At 47.6% G+C, this 21,964-nt stretch overlaps 2 protein-coding genes across 5 annotated transcripts in view; one reads left to right on the top strand and one right to left on the bottom strand.

Annotated features, from left to right (window-relative positions):
- The window catches only part of Clta (clathrin light chain A), a 19,560-nt gene extending 3,007 nt beyond the window's left edge, over positions 1-16,553 (top strand). For both annotated transcript variants that reach the window (XM_052176382.1, XM_052176380.1), the window contains exons 2-5: positions 2,924-2,961; positions 3,956-4,073; positions 9,469-9,580; positions 16,110-16,553. In XM_052176382.1, the coding sequence (XP_052032342.1) occupies positions 2,924-2,961; positions 3,956-4,073; positions 9,469-9,580; positions 16,110-16,281 (440 nt within the window). In that variant the 3' untranslated portion in view covers positions 16,282-16,553. The remainder of the gene's footprint in view (positions 1-2,923; positions 2,962-3,955; positions 4,074-9,468; positions 9,581-16,109) is intronic.
- A 1,529-nt stretch (positions 16,554-18,082) lies between these two features.
- The window catches only part of Gne (glucosamine (UDP-N-acetyl)-2-epimerase/N-acetylmannosamine kinase), a 41,622-nt gene continuing 37,740 nt past the window's right edge, over positions 18,083-21,964 (bottom strand). For all 3 annotated transcript variants that reach the window (XM_052176377.1, XM_052176378.1, XM_052176379.1), the window contains exon 12: positions 18,083-21,226. In XM_052176377.1, the coding sequence (XP_052032337.1) occupies positions 20,991-21,226 (236 nt within the window). In that variant the 3' untranslated portion in view covers positions 18,083-20,990. The remainder of the gene's footprint in view (positions 21,227-21,964) is intronic.

A 21,964-nucleotide genomic window follows, 5' to 3' on the forward strand; every position in this document is an offset into this window, starting at 1 on the left:
ATGCCTCTAGGTCCACGCAGCCTCTGCCAGCCAGGCTGAGCTGTCCACGCCCAGCTATCTGTGTCAGAGGAGAACTGATTACCGTGCAAGTTAAGCTGTGTCCTAAGGTAGCAAGCTAATCAGTGGCTCAGCTAGGATGCAGCCCTGGTCTGCCTGACCTCACTGTGCTGACATAAACATAAGGTTAAAATTGTTTGCTCCATGGAAACTTTACTCTGGCCCTTGGTTATTTTCTTCTTTCAGGGATGGGGTGGTAGTTTGAGACAAGGTCTGTCTCTGTAGCCTGTCCTGTCCTGGAACTTACTATAAACAAGTCTGGCAGAACTCAAATCACCTGCTTCTGTCTCCAAAGTTTCAGGATTAAAGCATGTGCTATTATGCCTAACTTGGCATTTGTTTCTTTTTTGACTCCCTTTTTGTTTTGTTTTGTTGTTTTGAAAGTTTCTCTGTATAGCTCTGGGTGTACTAGAATTCACTCTGAAGATCAGGCTAGTGTAGAACTCACAGAGATCTGCCCACCTATACCTCCCAAGTCCTAGGATTAAAGGTGCCCCACTGCTGCCTGCCTTTTTTTCTGGACTTCTTAAGATGCCTGAAAAAGTTTTCTTTTGGATTATTGGAGTTAGTGTAGCTGTCTTAAATCAAGGGCCATAGATTCCTTTGTTTCTGTAGACTGCCTTTGACGTGGTCAGTTAGTTGATTCTTGTAGGAATGAGGACTAGCGAGACAGCTCAATGGTTAGGACCACTGGCTGCTCTCTCAAAGGAACTGGATTCAGTGCCTAGCATCACATGGTAGCTGTAACTCTAGCTTCTGGGGATCCGATTACCTCTATCTTGGCAGGCATTGCATACATGGTGGCACACACATACATATGGCAAAGCACCCATACAATAAGTCTTTAAGATGTCAAAAGAATAATATAATACTTAATAAAGAGCTCAAAGCATGTGCCAGAGGTCAGGATGAATCCTCAGACCCAAGAACAGGCTGCAAGTGGTTTAGGAAGTATGGGTTGTGCGTTGCTCTGGTTTATATAGAGTAATGGCCAAAGTCTTCTTTTGGAACTGGCCCTGGGCTGAACTGTATTAACTGTGTTGGCTGTAATATATTAACCATACTGTAGGACTGATCAGGCTAGCCATTGCAGGCTCTAGGAGTTAAAACCATCTCATTCTCCTACCTTACACAAAAACAAATTCCAGGTGAAATCGACATTTTTAAGGTACCAGAAGAGGGCCAGAGAGATGGCTCAATGGGTGAAAGGCCTTTGCTGTAAAACCTGATGGCCTGAATAAGTAAAGTGTAATAAATTATTTTTAAGTACCAGAAGAAAAGTATTCTTGTGGGATAGCCTGGGCAGAAGCCACAGAGTAAGAGTTGGTAACATTTGCAGACAAATTAAAGTGTAGTTCTCAGTATTAAATGTCATAAGCCAAATTGAAAAACAAATGGGGTGTTGGGATGTAGCTCAGTGGGAGAGTGCTTGCCTAGCATGCATGAAGCCTTGGGTTCAATTCCCAGCACCATAGAAACTGACTTATATGGTGGTGTAGGCTTGTATTCCCAGCACTTGGGAGGGGAGGCAGAATATTAGAAGTTTAAGGTCATTCTCACCAACAAGATGTTTGAAGACAGCCTGGGCTTCAGTGAAAGCCTGTGTCAATTAAACACACACACACCCACACCCACACACACACACACACACACACACAGTGAATGTAGGAGATGGCTCAAATCCCACACAAGCTTGAGACCCTGAGTTCAACCCTGAGTTAGTTAGTACTCATGTAAAATCTGGCTGCCGTGGTGGATGCCTGTAATCCCAGAGTTGGGAGGAGACAGGATCCCTGGTGCTTGCTGGTCAATCAGCAGCCCATGTCTTAAAAAAAATAAGGTTGAAGTCAGTTGGGAGGATAGCCAACAGAACCCCTGAGCCCCGCATGCATGCACAGGTGCAGAGAGAGGAGCCTGGGGAGAGAGGTGAACAAAATGGGGAAAGTACTTGCAATAGAATGGGTTTATTAATAAAGAGAATATAGAGCCCAGAAGACAGTAAAACCAGGCAAATCTCAGTTCAGTAAAGAAGAAACTCAGGTACATCATTACCTCACAGGGAATAGGGGCTGTCCCAACAGTGCATACCCAGTGACCCAGCAGTTCTACCACAAGGAATTTATCAAAGGAGTAGTTGACTACACCAGCCAAATACCTTTATTTGCTGTTAAGAACCTTTGTTAAAATTGTTAGGCTATATGCCACTTACCTTTAGTTTCTTACTGTATGGCTGACGCTTACGTGGAATTTGCCCAGGCTGGCCTCAACAACCCTTGATCTCCTGCCTCAGCTTCTGAGTGCTGGCACTACAGGTGTGCATGAACATATAGTTCATACCCACACCTCAGCCCCTGTGTGTGCATGCAGGTCAGAGGAAAGCTTGCTGGAGCCCTGTTCTCTTACTGTTTGGGCCACAGGGATTGGACTTGAGGTGTCCGGCAATTTAAAAAAAAAAAGATTAGTGTGTATGAGCGCTTTGTCTGTATACATGTTTCCACAGCACTAGGGTGCCTGGTACCCAGGGAGGCCAGAAGGAGAGCATTGGATCTCTTGGAGCTGGTGGTACAGATGGTTTTAGGCTGCCCTATGGGTGCTGGGGAAAACCTGGGTCCTTGGAGGGTCTGCAGTGTTCTTTACCACTGAGCCATCTTTCTGGCTACCTTCCCACACCAGAATATTTTGCCTTTTGATCCCAGGGCTCTCTGAGGCATGCGGGCTAGTGTTGAGCTGTACTCTAGCCCTGCTGTCGCCTCTCAGAGGCTAGTCAATAGCTCCTAGTTGTACAGCACACAGTATTGTATTCTCCTATATAATCCCTAATCCTTAAGTAGCCCTGACTGACAGGCTGAAATCTTATGTCTTGCAGATGCTATTGATGGAGTGATGAATGGTGAATACTACCAGGTACAGAGTGCTCTTAACTACATTAAATGACACTAGAGTGTTTACTGTGATTGGAACTGATTGACCTAAAAAGAGACCCCCAATACTAGTACACTCTGCTGGAGTAGGCAGTGGCAGTGGCAGAAAGAGCTTTTTTGAAAAAAATAAAATTTGAAGCAGTGGTCATCATCCTCACTTTCAGCACTGTGTGCCGTACGCCATACCCAGCACTATTAAAGTCACTGGGTGCAGTGTAGGCCTGGCTGTCCTGGCGCTCACTAGTGGACCAGGCTGGGTTCCCTCACCGTTGCACTTGCTCTGCCTCCTGAGAGCTAGGATCCACTGCTAAGCCTGGTAGTCACTAGAGCTTTAAGTAATTCTCCTTTTCTCTGTGTTAGAGTCTAGCAAGGTTAAGCTGGTAATGATCGCCAGTTGGCCACATAGTATAGTTCTCAAATCAGTTCACAACCATGAGTTTTTGTCAATGTATTATGAGTTCTCAAGTCTTTACCCATTACAGAGAAGCGTCCCTGCCCCCTGGCTCATAATCACCTGCATTTTTTGATCCTTCCCTGCTTTGACTTTAATTGCTATACATTTTCTTTTGAATTCTTTCTTAAAATTTACTGTTTGGTTAGCTGGCAGTCAATGTTTCCTGCATAGTAAAATGGCATTTGAAATCTTTGGCTTGAGGCTTGGCTCTGTTACTTGAAGGTAGCACATAATCTCTCTGTCAAGTGGGGAGAGAAACTGGTCACAGTGTCTGTGTCCCTTACCCAGCCAGCCTCAAACTTTCCTATCACTCACTTGTGTCCCACTTTTGAACAGATAACAACTAGTCTGCCTCCCTCCTGAGAGGGCAGAGACCCAGCTCACTTGTAGCTTGTGGCTTTAAGTAATCCTTTAATATTTTACACGTGCCAGCCCCGCTATATAACCTGACGTTATACTCTTATGAAGACTATCTCAGAAAGGACTGGGGCACTGATAGAGTATGTAATTGTTTTTTGTTAAGGAAAGCAATGGTCCGACAGACAGTTACGCAGCCATTTCAGAAGTGGATCGATTGCAGTCAGAGCCTGAAAGTATCCGGAAGTGGAGAGAAGAGCAGACAGAGCGCCTGGAAGCCCTCGGTAAGGAGCCCGTTTTCCTTCGGTGTCTGTTTTCAGTGGCGTAGCTGACCTGGACGGTACTCTTAGCCCTTTGAAGCTGGCATCGGCATAGTGTTTCTGTTCCGTCTTGAGGAAGTTTTTCTTCAGCCTAAGGTCGCAGGGACCGTGGCTGTGCTTCATCAGAGCATAGGGGGGCGTCTTCCCCAAGAAGAGCCCTGGATTTGAAAGGCTCAGCTCAAGACCCCACCTTACTGACTGGGTCTTTCATTCTGTCATCATCTGAGAGGACATCAGTGTCACTGACAGCTGAGTGCTGTGTACAGGGGCACATGAGGACTTGAGGTACTGTCCATGTGAGCGACACTGATGGTTCATTTATCATTTGAAAGATAAATCTAGTGTTAGGAAATGTGTCAGGAACTTTGATTGCTGTGACAACAGTGGAGAGAATCAACTTAAGGAAGAAGGTTAATTTGGCTCACGGTTTCAGAAATGGACTCCTGCCTCTATTACTTTTGGTCTGACAAGACAGAACCATCCTGGCAGAACAGGCAGAGGACATCTGTTCACCTCAAGGCAGGTTGGAAACAGAGAAGCCAGGGGTCTGAGGACGTCATACACCTTCAGAGGGACTCCGCAGCCACCGCCTCCTCCCGGCTCCCCTTCCTGTTATCACACCTCCCAGTGCTCCATCCCACTGTGCATCAGCCTGGATCACCCATCAGTTAGGATGGAGCTCTTGTAGTCCAGTCACTTCCCAACAGATAGCATATGAGCCGTTTTTTAAGGTTCATAATTGAATTTGTGTGTATGGATGTTTTAGCAGCATGTGTGTACATGTGTGTGGGACCTGCAGAGGTCAGCAGAGAGTGTTTGGTCCTCTGCACCTGGATGGTTGTGACCCATTATGGTTGATTTGGTGGACAAATCAACAAGTGCTCTAAATCCCTGAATCTTCTCTCAAGCTCCCTACATGAGTCTTTAGGGGGTCTATCATATCCATGAAACATGGACTTTTTTTTCTTAGCCTTACTGTCCCTGTAAGGTAAGGGATCTTTTTGAATTTTAAAAAATTATTTATTTTTATTTTATGTGTATTGGTGGTTTTGACTGCATGTATGAATGTCTCTTGTGTGGGTGTTGGGTGCCCTAGAACAGGAGTTATAGACGGTTGTAAGCTGCTATGTGAGTGTTGAGAATTGAACCCTGGTCCTCTGGAAGAGCAGCCAGTGCTGTTAGTGCTGAGCCGACTCTGCAGCTCCCTTTTGCGTTTTTATGAGTAAAGGTATTGAGGAAGATAAGTAGCCTTTGAAGCACACAGCTAAGAAGTGCTCTGCCTCAGGACCCACACTCGTGCCACTCCACATTGCTTTCTAATGCATCTGTGTACATGGCCGTCTAGCTGGGCAGGCCAGGCCCTACTTTGGCATTAGCTTCTGGTAGAATTGTATCCCTTAGTGTCACCTATTCCTTCAAGATGAGGGAAGCCTGGTGGTGTGGAGTGCTATGACCATGTGAGGAGGTGACCAATAGTTTCTCTTTGTAGTCCTGGCTGTCCTGGGGCTAGCTATGTAGACCAGGTTACCCTAGAACTCAGAGTTCCTGCCTGCCTCAGCCTACTGAGTGTTGAGGTTAAAGGTGTGCACTATCATACCCAGCTCTTAATGACTTTCATTTAGTTAGAGTGTGCATCTGTATGCGTGTGCTTCATTTATTTTTGGATTTCTTTATTTTGTGTGCCTGAGTGTTTTGCTTACACACACACACACACACACACACACACACACACACACACACACCCCAGTGGTGCCTGGTGCTGTCAGAGGCCAGAAGAGGGTTTGGGATCCCTTGGAACCGATAGATGATTGAGAGTCACCATGTGGGTGCTAAGAACCTAACCTGGATCCTCTGTAAGAACAATAAATGCTTCTGGCTGCCAGGGCATCTCTCCAGGCCTGCATGTGTGCACATACTCCTGTTTTGGCTGATCAGCTCTAGCATACAGGCATAACTTCTGTCTATTCTATAACTCCTAGAAGTCTTCACGTACCTATGCCTGTATTCTCCCAGGCACTACCTAATAAACTTATGCTTCAGATGGGGTAACTCACTCCTAGAAATAGAGACCTTGTCCAAATAACATAACTGTTAGTCAGAGCTAGATCTTTTATTCCTAGTTTCAAAGCTTTTGAAACAGAGTGACCCTGAATAGCAGTAAAGAAATGTTTTTTCCTAAGTGGAAATACTTGGTATCTATACCTTTGGCCAGTTTGGATGTGGTAATACACAGTATAGTAGCCCCTGACCATATGTGGGTATTCAGGTACTTGTAACTGAATTCAGAGGCTCAGTTTTAAATTTGTGCATTTTTAACAAGCTTACCTTCCAGTGGCCTTGTGTGGCCCAAGCCGCTGTGTTGGAGAGTGCAGTGCGGTCAGGAAGTTGGAGACAGGACCAAGGCCTGGGCAGCTGCAGTCTTTCTGCTTGCTCTTGTTGTCCATAGTGAAGGCCTGGAGGCGGGGCTTGCCTTCACAGAGAGCACATTTTCTTAACTAAGGAGCCTTCTTTCACCCAGCTCCACCACAGAGTCTCATAGTGTAGCCCTATTTGACCTGAACTTTGTTGTGTATATCAAACTGGCTTTAAACTTCAGAGCCTCTAAGCACTGAGATTACAGGTATGCACTCACATTTGGTCTGGTATTGCAGTCAGACTGCTGGCAGTTAGGGGTTTCTGCAGTCTCACCCTTTTTTCTGCAAGAATGAGAAAGCACAGTGCTAAAGCCGAGTTGGCGGCCGTGTTCTCAGGCGGCATTCCTCTAAGGAGCAGTGGGGTGGAGACTGGGGAAGAGGGCTCCTGTCAGTGAGCCTCAGTTTCCGTTTCTGCTCCAGGTCATGCTTCTAGATCTGTGTCCCATCAGACTGAGCAGTAAGGATTCTGAATTACTTCTAGCAGCACATCCTAAATCTGTAAAAGCCAGTTTTTATACTGAATACATTCTGTTACATACAGATAATTGCCTTTTTACTTCAGTTACACTAATCCATTTTAGAAAAATGTCCATATTTTAATAACATTTAATGAAAAATATATATGATGGCTATGGTGATACCTGCCTCTAGTATCTGTTTCTGCTAGTAACTGAGAAACAGACAAGTTTGAGGCCAGTCTGAGCTGTACAGCCAGTCCATTTTGGACCATGTAATGAAACTCTGAAAAAGAAAGACTTTTTTTTTCTTTTTAAAGATACAGTCTCTATTATGTATCTCTTGTTTCTCTGGCTGTCCTGGAACTTAAGACTTAGATCAGACTGGCCTCAAATTTACAGCGAACCATCTGCCTCTGCCTCTGCCTCCGCCTCCCAAGCCCTGGGACTAAAGGTATGTGCGGTCATGCCTAGTCCTCTCAAAAATAATTTTAGTGATTGTTAGAATACATAGACTATAGTCCAATCAAAAAACAATTAAAAATTTTAAACATTTCAAGGCTCCATTGTGGGACCCAGGATTGGACTCAGGTGATCACACTTGATGGCAAGTGCTTCTACCCCAGAGCCATCTGCCATCCACAGAGGGGCTGTGATTGGGAGGTAGCTGCTTTGCATTTAGGTTTGGTAGTAGGTTTGTATTTCATTGAAGCTCACATGACCTCCTCAACTTCGAGAATCTAATAGCGGTATAGTTTGTCCTCTGTCCCGTGTGCCATGGACAGGACCACCAGAAGTTCTCTGCCAGTATTTCAGAGGCCTTAGTGGAAACTCCAAGTAGATGGGTCTCGTGTGAGTGCCAGGCCATCTTCTGGTGAGTTAAACAACGAAGAGGGGAGTCTGTAATAGAGACACTTGGCGGTGTCTCCCACAGCCCAGCCTAGGTTGTTAGCTTGCCTTGCAAAGGGAAGATGCCCAGGAACGCTCTTGCTTCTTCAGAGCAGTCTTTACTTGATGCCACCCTGCTCTCACCTCCTCCTCCAAGATGTTAATTACAGGCCGGGCTCTTCCCTGCACTCTGTACTCTGGGTTCCTGGAGGCCTGGATGGCTGTGTGATCATGTGATTACTCCCAGGCTTGCCTGGGAAGTGAGTCAAGTGTGAGCTTTAGGTCTTTAATCTCCCCTTATCCAAGGCAAGTTCACTCAACTTTTTTGAGTTTTTTTTTTTTTTCCCCTCCCACACTGCTGGAAATGAACCTAAAGTTTATCTTCTTGGGAGTATTGTAAAGATTGAGATACATGTGAAGCCTGTGCCAAAGAGGATGTCCCCAAGAACACACATGTTTAACGATAGAGTGACTCACAGCACCGCCAGCGGTGACCACACTCCCTACCTTTGTGACAGGTAGTCTTCAGCCAAATATTGTGTAAAACTACATTTAATCTGAAAACTTCACAATAGAGTTGGAAACATAGCTTGGCGGTTAAGAGCACTTGCTGCTCTTGCAGAGGACCAGGTTCAGTTCCCAGCACCCACATGGCAGCTCACAACTCTCTGCACCTCCATCTCACGGATTCTCTGGCCTCTGGGCACCTGCATTTGTGCCCGATTGTGTGTGAGTGTGTGTACTTCCAAGGAGAAAATGTGTGAGAACCCAGGCTAGCAAGCCCACTTCTGTGAATTTTCTGCACCTGCTGCCTTGAGCCTCTCAGTGACTGTAAAGCAGTACTCCTGTGCCCTTGGCCCGGCAGCTCCCTCCCTACCTGTTTTCTGTCAGTGAGCTCTGTTATAAACTAACTGCCGCCCAAGCTGGAGTGGGTGCTCTCTAGTCTGATTTGTGAGTCATTAGAGGTGTGGACTATGTACACTTCTAGAAGAGTTAGAAGAGTCTGTTGAGTTAGTTGGAGAGTGCTTACCCAGCATGCACACAGTCCTGAAGTCAGGCTCCCACACAGTACACAGATGGGCACAGTCACACATTTCTGTAGATGAGCATTCAGAGGGAGGGAAGCAGGAGGCAGAAGTTGAAGGTTTTCATCGGTGTCATAGGTTTAGGGTCATCCTGGGCTACATGAAATACTGGTTCAAACAAAAACATTGTGTGTATGCCTGTGCACCATATGTTTGAAGTACCTATAGAGGCCAGAAGAGGGTATTGGATCCCCAGGAACTGGAGTTAACGATGGTTGTAAGCTACGGTGGGATGTGGGTGCTGGGAATGGAACCCTGGTCCTCTGCAAGAGCAGCCAGTGCTCTTAACTCATGAACCACCTCCTATCCTTTTTTCTCAACACATACTCATGTGCGTGCGCGCGCGCTCGCGCATGCACACACACACACACACACACACACGCACACACGACATTCATATATTCAGACATTCAGGCATTCCTATATCTCGGTAAATTTGGTAGGACCAAAATGCTACAGGCTGAAATGAACTGACTTTTGCTTTCCCTCAGTTGTTTTCTTTTCTCTCTTTTACAAGATGCCAATTCTCGAAAGCAAGAAGCGGAGTGGAAAGAAAAGGCGATAAAGGAGCTGGAAGAGTGGTATGCGCGGCAGGACGAACAGCTACAGAAGACAAAGGCCAACAACAGGTGGGTCCTCTCTCTGAGACTGAGTCAGATCCGTTCCAGATCCCAGTCTAGGTTCCTGGCTGTGCCTGCCTTCTCAGAAAGGCCCTGGAGATCTGGAAGAAACTGCTAGAAACAGAGGCCGCAAGTCTCCTGGGTCTTGAGAGCAAAATTCAACTTGGATTGAGTTTGGCTCTAACTGGGTCTGGTTTCATCAACTGTAATGGTGTGATCTGGGAAAGTTAGGCCTGGAGAGCCCTGAGACAAAGGTCAGTTGCAGAGTCTCGTTACTGTGGAGACAATTACAGACTAACTTATACAGACCCCCTAAATGTAGCCCTGCCCTCCTAAAGAGGCTTCCTGATGTTCTTAGCACAGATGTGCTCTGTCATTAGGTAGCTCAGGATGTTCTAACATGGACGACAGGATTAAGGCTTCACCGACTACTGCCTGTGCTGCCTAAGAAGCTTTGGGTTCATAAAAATGCGCTTTTTTTTCTTTTTCTTTCTTTTTTTTTTTAAAGGGGAGGGGGGCTGGAGAGATGGCTCAGCAGTTAAGAGTGCTGGCTGTTCTTCCAGAGTCCTGAGTTCAATTCCCAGCAACCATGTGGTGGCTCACAACCATCTGTGATGGGATCCAAAGCCCTCTTCTGGAGTGTCTGAAGATAGCTATAATATTCTCATATACATAAAATAAATAAAACATATGTATACACACACACACACATTTTTACACTTACTGAAAGTTAATATTGCAGGGAGAGAAAACCCTCCTCCTGTCACTACCGAACAGTAGCTGCAGTGTGCACTCATTTCTTAGGAGACCCTTGGGGCGTCGCTCCCTGCTGGCGAGGCAGATGAGCTTTCTGGGACTCAGAGCCACCCACTGTTTGCCAAGTAGGAGGCATGCCACTCATTGTTAAAATCAAAATGAAGCCCAAGGCAGCCTGGGCCTTAGTTAATCTAGGTGGGCTGGGTCTGGCATTTTGGGGGCAGCTCTTAGATGCAAATCCGTCAGAAAATGTAGCTGACACCGTCAGCAGCCAGCTGGTGCCATTGTGAAGCACCGTGGCAGAATAAGTGGGCCCTTCCGCATGACGGACATATGCGTCCTTTAAACTTCTCGTGTTCCTGGATCATCTTTGGCACTGACCTTTGATGCCAAGCCCAGGCCTCTCTACCTGGTCCTTTTTCTGAGGGGTGAATTCTAAGGCAGTGCTTTTCAGGTTTCATTTGAGTAAGGTGGGCACGACTGTGGTCAGGGTCCGTTGCCATCCAGCTGCTCAGAGCTTCTGCGCTGGTGTGAGGTGCCAGCCTCCTCTGCTCTCACCACCTCAAGAAGACTCCCTTCAGAGTCAAGTGCGGCTCTGCAGTAAAGAGAGGCTGCAGTGTGGTGATACTCCCAGCCAAGGAGCCTCAGCACCTGCTCCACTCTGAAGGCCCTAGGTCAAGTCCACTAACTCTTCCTGCCCCAGGTCAGCAACCTGACAGATAGACTTTCAGACTTAATGATGGAGACATTGGGAACAGGCTTTCTATCACTGAAATGTTTGCTTACTCCCTTGATCTAAAGGGATGCCCCATGCCTATTGTAGGATCCTAAGCTTAGAGGGTGAGGTTCTGAGCGCGTAGTCAGATTGTAGTACCTTAGTCTACTTGAATTGTAGAATGTTGACTTGCCTGATCCTCGTTTCAGAAAGAAGAGATTTCTCGTGGCGTATTAACATATCGATGTCAGAAACCAGCTTCTCTTTAAGCCTTGAGTCTGGTACATAAAGTTAGGGTACGCTAGCCACTGTCCCCACACTCCTAAGACGTAAGATATGCTTTCTACTCCATTCCCATAGTTTTTCTTTTTTGTTTTTATTCTGAGACAGTCTTTCTGTGTAATCCTGGTGGCTGGTGTCAAACTCAGAGAGATCCTCCTGCCTCTGCCTCCCAAGTACTGGAGTTAAAGGCATGTACTACCACTGCCCGGCTTTCAGTGATTTCTTCAGAGGATGGTGGTTAGGATGATTTATAAATCATTTGAGGGACTAGGAATGAAGCTCTGTGATGCAGGACCTCGTGTTAAATCCTCAAAACGACAGAGGAAAGGATGAGTATCAGACCATTGGTGGTACCACACTACTGTACTCTGGAGGCTGACAGAAACGAGGCTAACTTTGAACATACAGACCTATTATGTTAAACAAAACAAAACACCTCAGCACTTGGGAGCACATCCAGGCCAGGTCCTCCTGAGTGGGGTGAGGAAGAGTCAGCAGAAGGGTGGGGGGATGGGAGGGTGGTGCTTGGTTCCCATGTAGCTGGTGCTGTGTTGTCAGGGCCAAACTGTGTCTTTTATCCCAAGTTAGGGCCTACCTGTCGTTGCAGCAGAGCAGGAATCATTCCGTAGTAGCCTATGAGAAGAATTCCCTTTTCAGAGACTCAGTGGACATCTCCTGCAGTTCATCCGTGGGGGACACTCCCTTCCCGAGCAAGAAGAGAAACATTCATTCCCCTTGTTAGAGTTTCTCCTATGTTAAGACTTTCAGCTCTAACTAAGGCCCAAAACCATTTGAGGAATTAAATCCATCATTCTTAGCAGTGGTAGACTTCTTTTTCCGTGCCCACTGTGGAACTATTTATAGAATGAAGTTCTGAATTGTTATCTTAGGCCTTGGGTCAGGCATCTGTCTCCCCGTGCCGTGCTCGGCTAGGAGTCTGTCCTTCAGAGGCCCTGCTGTCCTAGGCACCCTTTCCTCTTGGCTGGTTGAGAAGAGGCGGAGCCTCACAGAGCTTCTGTGGTGACTGCCCTGGGTGGGGGCAGCAGACCTTTCTTCTCCCCCAGTTAGAGCCAGGCAGGGTGAATGGCTTAGGCTAAGCCTTCTGTAGACTCAAGGGCTTAGGTGCTGCCCTCTGCCTCCCACGGGCTTGACTCACAGCACCCTGTTTCCCTGCCCAGTCCCCAAGTTACAACCAGGCTGCTCCTTTTGCTTTCTTTAGATTTCCACAGATATCCGCTGTGTAGAGAATTAGGAAAGAATGAAGGGTATGTGTGCATTTTAAAAGTAAACTAGGAACCACTGGAGGTGCAGTCAGTTGTGATTGCATAGCACGTGTGAGGCCCTGGGCTTGATCGCAGCACTGTCTGAAGTGGATACTCAGTCCCAACATTCCTAAGATTGGGGACAAGGGGTAGGAGAACTAGAACTTCGAGGGCATCCTCAGTTACCTGTCAGGTTTAATGCTAGCCTGGGCTACATGAGGCCCTGTATCAAAATGAAATAAATATAAACTAGATATGTTACTAGAATTTGCTTTCAGATAAATGTGTGTGTAAGCTAATGAGTGATCACGATTGTCCTTGAGAAATGATCCTTCCAGCCAGCTTCTGCCTCTTCAGGGCTACAAAGTGAGATCCCGTCTCAAAAAAAAAAAAAAAAAAAAAAAATTCCTGCTTTTTATCCTAAAACAATATAGCGAAGGACAGGCTGAGACCTAGCAAGGTTGTTCACAGTGTGTCTGCGCCCTGGTTAGTCAAATCCTCCACATCCCACCCCACCTGCCTCCCATCCCGAGGATATAAAGACTTGGTGAGGTCAGGATTTTAAGCTTTGTCAAAAGCCCGCCTGGCATGTAAGTGTTTAGAAACTGTCCTGGCTTCCTGAGCAGACACAGAACCCAGGGCCCAAGCTGGCTTCCACATGCCCAGAGCCCTTCCCCCAGCCTCCGCATGTCTAGGGCTGGCGCTGTGCAACAGCCTCAGGTGTGTGCCCCACCTGGCCAGTGTGGGAAAGCAGTGGTTGGCTCCAAAAATTGGGATTGAATCTTTGGCACTGTGCCCATCTGTTGGCTGGCAGTGACCATGCCCAGCGGTAACCCCAGGGCTGGCAGAAGGGCGGGTGTCATGGCATCCTGAGCTGGCAAATGTTAGTGTATAGTGAGTAAACATGTGCACTGCAATCCACACTGACGCTAGCTGACCAAGTCTTCGTCACTGAGCTCTGCCACCTTACCAGGGAGGGGGGCGAAGCACCTCCAGCATAGGTTAGCCACAGCATTAGCCCGTCACAAAGTGCGCACTAAAGGTTGTCGCCGGTAAAGCCCACTCTGCAGCTGCAGTGCCCCGTGATGGCCGATTCCATGATGCCTCTGTCTACCGGGAGTGCCCACCGCTGGAAGCCCCTGGGGTCAGCTGGAGCCCTGGGTGCAGTTCCCCGGGTGCCGTGACACCTCTACTGTGGATTGTCGATGTTTCTGCTTCTCAATGTCTTCTCTTTTTTCCTGCCTGCTTGCCTGCCTTTGGACCTCTTGCTGTCTAGGGTGGCAGATGAAGCTTTCTACAAACAACCCTTCGCTGACGTGATTGGTTATGTGTATGTTGCAAAACTAATTCCTTTTCTTCTTTTGATTCTTTCTGTTTAGAGTTAATGCTCCTTTTGTCACAGTTGCTTTGCTTTTTAAAATATTTCACATTGGCTCTGTGGGGCTGCCTGAGAGTTGATGAGCTAGATCTGACCGTTGCTAATCTCGCACACCTCTCACTACACGCACGCACGCACTCCCTGGTGGCCACTTTCATACTTGAGGTCCTGGAGGGAAGCAGGCTTTCATGCTCGCTCTCTAGGAAGGGTTTGTTTTGGGCTTTGGTGGGTCTGACCACTTGCTGGTACTGCCAGCTTCCAGGCCCTGCTGCCTGCCTGTCTGCCTAAGATGGGAAGGCGGGCGGGTGTCCCCTGTGGCACCAGTGATGACGTAAGATGTTAGGGGCCATGGTCAGCAGCACCGCATTACCAGTCAGAGCTGGGGGTGGGGGCGGGGAGGCTCTGCCCTGCCAATTCCTGTCCTTAAAGAGTGTGAAGTGACACTTACTCAGGCAGCGTGGGGATCTGTCACTGTTTTCCCCTTAGATATCAGGTCTTAGATATCAGAAATTGTTATTTAAAAAAAGAAAGAAAGAAAGAAATTGCTATTTTAGTGGCCAGCTTCTGGTGCCCTGTCCCCTCCCCCCAGCACAAGCGGTCCCCAGCTGTGAAGTCAAGATTGTCAAAACTGTCCAGTAAACTACTTCAGTTTTCTCCCCCAAACTATCTTTTCTAGAAAAGCTTTTTTTTTGTTTTGTTTTTTGTTTTTAATAAAGATCCTTGTTAATGAACACAGTATTGCTGAGGACTTGGAAATAGTCCTGTTTCCTTTTTATGATGGAACTAGGAGGGAAAAATAACAGCTCCTTGGGAAAGGTGGTAGACAGTCTCTTGGGGCCCATGACCTGAGATGGCCGCCTTATTAGACGGAGAACTTGGCTTCCTGGGCCCCGGGTGCGCTTGCAGTGAGACTTGTGAAATGCTGGACTTACAGGTGGTGTTCGCTTTAACTTTTACACATTCTCTGGAGTAAAGTGGAGACTGGAAAAGTTGAGTCTGGGTTTGCTGGACAGCAGGGTGGCCGGCAAAGGCAGCTGCACGCGCCCAGGCCTAGAGAAAGCGGCAAGGGCATGTCTAGCTTATGACCATCTGCATTGAGCCATTCTCATTTTCTATATCTGACCTAAAGTTTCTCCTTGTTTCTCTTCTCTTCACCTTTAAGCACAAACATAAACCATCCTTGCTACAGCCTAGAACAGTTAAGTAAACCTTTCTCACTGCCCCTAACTGTGTGTGCCATGAAGTCGCAGTGTTGTAGTGGCTCTGGGCTTCAGCAGTGTTTGCCACGGCCATCCCTGTGATTAGTGCCACCCTCTGTCCCCACAGACCGGTCATCTCCATTGCTTTTGCTTTGCCCGTGATGCTTGTTGGAGTAGCTGAAGTCCATCGTGTCTTTCCCACTTCTTCCACGTGCCTCTGGGCTGTTACTCCAGCCAGTTAGTTCCCAGTGGGGGTGGGCTGATCCTCGTGTGAAAGAGCGAGTGTCGAGTGGCACCCTGCCACAGAGCAGCTCAGGCTGGCTCTCCTGCCAGGGTCTTCCCTGAGTGCGCCAGACACCTGTCGGGAGAGAAAATGGCAGACTGTTGGCTGAGCTGGTCAATGTCCTAACAACCCCTTCCAGAATGGCTTCAGTCTCTAGTGCCTGCCAGCATGGGGGCTTGGTCTTGAATGCCTTTTGCTCTGCCCTGTTTCTCTCCAGCCTTAGGAGTAAGTTTGAGGCTATTATGCAGTGACCCAGGGGCCTTTTAGAAATCTTAATTGGCTTGAACCTCAGTATAGCCCAGCTCAAGCTGCCCCACAGGCCCTTGATCAGCTGCTGCTTTGCTCTTGTTCAGAAAAGCAGTTTGCAGATGGCCAAGGACTTGCTTGTTCACGCTCTAATGACCAAAGCCAGCCATAGAGACAGACCGAGCCCTGAACCAAACCTGTACTCCGCCATTTCACACAGCAGCCTGGGTACCTGTATCTAGGAGAGCTGGCCACATGTCTGCCCTAGCTTCTGACCTGAACTAGGGACTGATACTCTTTGGAAAACCAGAATGCCACTGAGTCAAAAGTCACTCTGTAGCAAGTTAGAGCAAGGCAGCCACCAGATGGCTCAAAGGGTTTTTACATTAAACCAACATATTTTGTTATTGCTTCCAGGGCAGCAGAAGAAGCCTTTGTAAACGACATTGACGAGTCGTCCCCAGGCACTGAGTGGGAGCGGGTGGCCCGCCTGTGTGACTTTAACCCCAAGTCCAGCAAACAGGCCAAAGATGTGTCTCGCATGCGCTCAGTCCTCATCTCCCTGAAGCAGGCCCCCCTGGTGCACTGAGGAGCCTCCCTGTGGAAGCACCAGGTCTGCTGTCTTAATCCCACTCAGTGAGGGGCTATTCACTCAATTGGATTAATTATGCTGAGTTCTTTTGGACCAAACCTTTTGTCTTTAGAGTTGATCATTGTTTGTGATTGCATGTTTCCTTCAACTGTGTTCTCCCTGGCATTCAGAGAAGAGAGAGGAAGAGGATGGGAGGGAATCTCCCGGCAGCAGCCTCAGCCTGTGCTTTTGTGCATTATTCTGAGAATAAATTTCTGTTTCAAACAATATACACATGAAGCATATTTAATTGATCTGAAAATGGTCCTGCAGCTTGGGGCAGGCTTAAAGGGTGAGTGATTCTCCTTTATTTCTGGAGCTGAGAAGGCACAGTCACCGAGTGTCCACCCTTTTTAAACTATAGTAGCTCCTATTTCTGGTGTTTGGGGGTTGGGATACTTGAGAGTGTGCGTCCTCTTTACTTTTTGAAATAGGGCTCCAATATAAGAACCAGTTTGAAGCCTCTCCATAATACTTCCCTCCTCCCCCGAGCCTCGGGGCCAGAGCATGGCCCTTGCTTTTGGTATTGGCTGAGTGCCATTTCTGGAGGTTTTTTTTTTTTGGCTGTGTGACAGTTTTAAGTTTTGATATTATTCAGATGAAATAAACTAGAGGACAGAAGTGATGGCTGTGAGCTAGGGCTAGACCATACACAGCTGCCTCTGAGTTCCCTCTGCCCGGTAACCCCAAGCCACTCCATACAGGAAGCTCTTCCCCTCTGAAGCAAGCTCGCCCAGAGACTCACCTGAGAGACCTTGGTGTGAGCTCGAGCAAGTGCACAACGCTGGGAGCAGAGCTCTCCCAGCTTCTGACCCACACATCGTGGATGGAGTTTCTGATGTTCAGAACCCATCGTGGCTTTTGCACAGCCACATGTAGTTCCATATGGTGACAGTGAGGGAAGAGGCTAGCCGCGATGGCACGCGCCTTTCATCCCAGGACTGGTGAAGCAGAGGCAAGTGATCTCTTGAGTTTGGAGCCAGCCTGGTCCACAGAGTGAGTTCCAAGCCCACACAGGCTACACAGGGAGACCCTGCCTTTTAGAAAGAGGAAGTAGTAATTGGTTCAGGGATTATAGTGCGTGTTCAGCATTTGGTTTTGAGCTTCCTCCTTGGAGCTACCTTTCTCTGTGTCAAATACTAAATGCTAGTTTAATAATGGTCTCTAGTAATAACTCCTTTTCCCTTGGTTAGGAAAGCAGTGGTACTTGATAACAAATTATATCATGATAAAAGGTAAGCAGAGTGTCTTAGTCAGGGTTTCTATTCCTGCACAAACATCATGACCAAGAAGCAAGTTGGGGAGGAAAGGGTTTATTCAGTTTACACTTCCACACTGCTGTTCATCACTAAAGGAAGTCAGGACTGGAACTCAAGCAGGTCAGGAAGCAGGAGCTGATACAGGCCATGGAGGGATGTTTTTTACTGGCTTGCTTCCCCTGGCTTGCTCAGCCTGCTCTCTTATAGAACCCAAGAATACCAGCCCAGGGATGGTACCACCCACAAGGGGCCCTCCCCCTTGATCACTAATTGAGAAAATGCCTCATAGTTGGATCTCATGGAGGCACTTCCCCAAATGAAACTCCTTTCTCTGTGAAACTCCAGCCTGTGTCAAGTTGACACACAAAACCAGCCAGTACGCAAGAGCCACAAATACAGAGCTCTTTTGGGAAAAGAAATGGTTTTAGCTGTGGGTAAGCATACTGTAAGGGTATGGACTGTTAAGACTTGGACAAGGAAATGTATTTTTTTAAGCTTGGTTCAGAATCACAATAAAATATTTATTTAAATTGAGACATAGTTTCTCCGTATATATTTTGTCAGAATGTGTTACACTTTCCACAAATTTGATTAAAACAGATTTGGCTTTCATTTTGGTATCATCCTTTCAAATATATGGCTGACAGTGTGGTAACAGTGCAGTTGTTTGGTGTGTAGTAATTACAGGGTAACCCATTAGTGAGTGAAGAGACCCCCTTAGTGTGCATCCTCTGCCCCAGACATGGCGGCCTGGATAATAACCAGACACAGGTGATAATTGAAGGCAGCAGTTCTCAGCCCGTGGCCGTGACCCTGTGCGATGTCGGAGGACCCTTTTCACAGGGAGGGGGGCATATATCAGATATCCTGCATATCATATAATTACATTATGATTCATTACAGTAATAGAATTACAGTTAGCAACAAAGTAATTTTATGGTTGGGGGGGGTCACCAGGACATAAATTGTATTAAGCTCATTTAATCCATAGAACTGTAGTAAAGGATTACGGCATTAGGAAGGCTGAGAGCCACTGGTTTACGGGCTGGCTATAACCAGCCCAAGAAAGATGTGTGTATAGGTGACAGCAAAGCTGCAGGGGCTGAGCCTCTGAGCCCTTCGTGACTGACGGCCTGGTGGAAGCGCAGGGGTTGCAGTTTGCCCTACTGAGTTTGGTTTATGTCCAGGGTTCCCACTGTGTCCCTAATTCCTTCCGTGTCCCGTTCCTCATGCCCCTGCTCCCAGCCTCCACGGCTCTCTTTGGAAGTCTACTCTGCCACTGTGGGTTGGAAGTCTGTCGTTTTCACTTTACCAGGACATTGAGGTTGAGAGATTCCCTTACATCTCGGAAGAAACTTAGTGCTTGGTGTTGAGACTGTTGAAGACTACAGGGACTTCAGAGGTGGCCGGACGGATTGCTTGGCATTGCCGTATGCCCGGGCGTTTATGGGAGTCAGGAGTGGATGCAGTTTGAATGACTTCCGTGGGCTCAGCTCTGCTAGCGTGTGCTCCTCAGTGGGGCTGTTTGACATGGGCAGCCCTGGTAAGTCCATGTCCCCCTCCCCCGTTTGCACTCACTCACCCCACTGTTTGCTTGTAGTTGAAGGTGTGGTTTCTCAAGCTCCCTGCCCCGGCCTCCTATTCCTGTGTCTTTCCTGCCTTTACAAATTCTCTGGAACTGTGAGCTAAGGAAACTGTCCCTTCTGTAAGTTGCCTTGGTCACCTTCATCACAGCAGCAGAAGGTAACTGCTAGACTGGCACTTGTTGGCACTTATTCCAGGGTACAGTTAGTAGGCACAACTTCAGACTTTTATATTTTGTCATCCAAGAAAGCAGATTGTAAGAATCAGGTGTGGTGATTGTTTATAATTCCAGTACTCTGGAAGCTGGGGCAGGAGGGTTGTTGTTGAGTTTCAGACTAACCAGGGATAGAGTGAGACAAACGAGATTCTCTCAAAAAAATAAACACAACAAAAAGACAATAACTTAGTCAGGATCCAGACCCATGGCTCTGAGCTGTGGGTGTTACACAGCACTCGTGAACGTGCACATACACGTGCACACTGCCTCTGCTGACATTCTGGGTCACAGAGAGCAGTGAAAGGCTCTCCTTCCTTCCAGAAGTTCTGAGTCCTGTTGCAGCCTCTGGGAAGAAAGGGCCCCCACTAAGGCTGTCATAACTCGGACCCCAGTCTCAAGTATCTTCACAAACTCCACAAGGAAAGCGTCTTTCAGCAGACACGGGCGTGCCACATCTGTCCAGTCCCTTGATTGTGGTGACTCTTTAGTAGGAGTATGCCTTCTTGACAAGTTGTAAGATGTGTAAGTTGTTACGTTGCTAACAAGTGGGTGGGCATCTCTGGTGAGCTTTCCTATTGTGCAGCAGCTCGCTGTGGTCTTAGGAGGACCAGTAACCTAAGCCTTCCCATGATGCACCATCCCAAGGTCTCGAAAGAGTCCTAAGTCGGTTAGGAGCTGCTGCTCCTTTTGGTGCAAGTGTCCTTAGAACCCACACGGGGTTCGCAGTAAGATGACCCTATCAGAGCAGACAGCTCGTGGGGAAATTTGAAAGGAGACATGCTATTCTTGGTTGTCAACTTGATTACATCTGAAATTGTAACTAAATTCAATTCAGATTACATCTGAATTGAAACTAAAGCCCAAGAAGCTGGGTATACCTGGGAGGGGTTTTTAATTCAATCATTTGATGTAGGAAGGTCTACTTTTAGTCCACATCTTTTGAGGTGGGAAGATCCACCTTTAATCTGGGCCACACTTTCTGGTGACAGCTTCTGTAAAGGACAAGGAAGGAGGAGGCATTCGCTCCCTGGTTACCTGTTGCCTGGTTGCCCTTGCCTGCTCACAATTCTGACATATACTGAAGACCAGCTGAGGCATCCAGCCTCATGCACTGAGCCAGACTCTTGGGCTTTCCCTTGCAAGACAGCCATTGTTGGACTAGCTGAACCACAGCCTGTGAGCCATTCTAATAATCTCTATTGTAGAGAGACTCATTCTATCAGTTCTGTTCTAGGGAACCCTAATACAGAAGAGAAAAAATGCAAAGATACTTCTGCTGGTATTTCTGGGATTAGATATCAAGTTTACCTTTTAAAAAATAAGGTTTATTTTTATGTGTGTGCCCATGGAGAGGAGTATGTCCTTTTGAGTGCGGACGCCCTAGGCAGCTGAGGCACTGGATCCCCTGGGGCTTGGCTTTCAGGCAGTTGAGCTGCCTGACGTGGTGCTGGGAACTGAACTTGGGTCTTTGGCAAGAGCAGTTCAGGCTCTTAGCCACTGTGCTGTCTCAGCAGCCCCCCAAATTTGCCTTCGAAGAAATGCTGATCTAAAAGAGCATGGTTCCACTAACGCTCCTGGGTCTCAGTCCATGTCCATTCCCAGGAGGCCTAGCGGATCCTGCGGGTGGTGTAGTCCAGGACCATGCTGGCCGCGCCGAGCAGGGCTGGGTCCGCCAGGTCTGAGACCACCACGTCCACATCCTGCACGGAGGCCAGGGCTTGCTGTCGGATGACGTCCTTTACGATGTGGATGTAGTGACTGGCCAGGACTCCAGACAGGATTACCAGGGAGGGGTTCACAGTGTGGAGGATGTTCACAACCCCGAGTCCCAAAGCCGTTCCAGCTGCAGGAAAGCAAGATCAGAGACATTTCCAGGAAATGTTAAGTCAGACAACAGGAAGTGCTATATTTAATAGCCGTTCATGAAGGCCAGGCGTGAGGGCACACAGCATTAGTCCTCAGGAGACTGAGGGAGGTGGGTCTCTGTGAGTAGGCCAGCCCGCTCTATACAGTGAGTTCCAGGACACCAGGACTATGTAGAGACTCTGTCTCAAGAAACCAGAATCCAATCCAGACCTGTTGACTTACTTTCTCACATTTTTTTGTTTTTGGTTTCTGAGCCAGACTCTGTGTGATCCAGGTAGGCCTCCAACTCAACATTCTTGTCTTGCCTGTAAGGTCCGAGCTGGCTTTTTGTTTTGCTTTGAGACAGGAGTCTTACGACAGGGCTCAGAGCTACTGGAATCAAGCAATCCTGCCCCAGCCTCCTGAGGAGAAACCTTGAGAGTACCCTGATCTATTCTGTTGCAGACAGTTCTCATTCCATAGCCTTCGCTGGTCTTGAGTGTACACACCTAACCAAGCAAGCTGCTACCTAGATTTCTAGAGCCAATGCTCTGTCCTCCCTAGGCCTCGCGGCTACCATATCTTTCCCATTTCTCTCCTGCCATCAGCACAGACAGCAAAGGAGACCTTGTCGGAGAAAGCAAGAGGAATGGGAGTGTAGTGTAGCGGCAGAGTGCTTGTCAGAATATACAAGGCCCCGTGTTTATTCTAAGCACTTCAGAAATAAACAAAATTG

This window comes from Apodemus sylvaticus, chromosome 3 (genome assembly GCF_947179515.1).
Source record: "Apodemus sylvaticus chromosome 3, mApoSyl1.1, whole genome shotgun sequence".
Taxonomy (NCBI): domain Eukaryota; kingdom Metazoa; phylum Chordata; class Mammalia; order Rodentia; family Muridae; genus Apodemus; species Apodemus sylvaticus.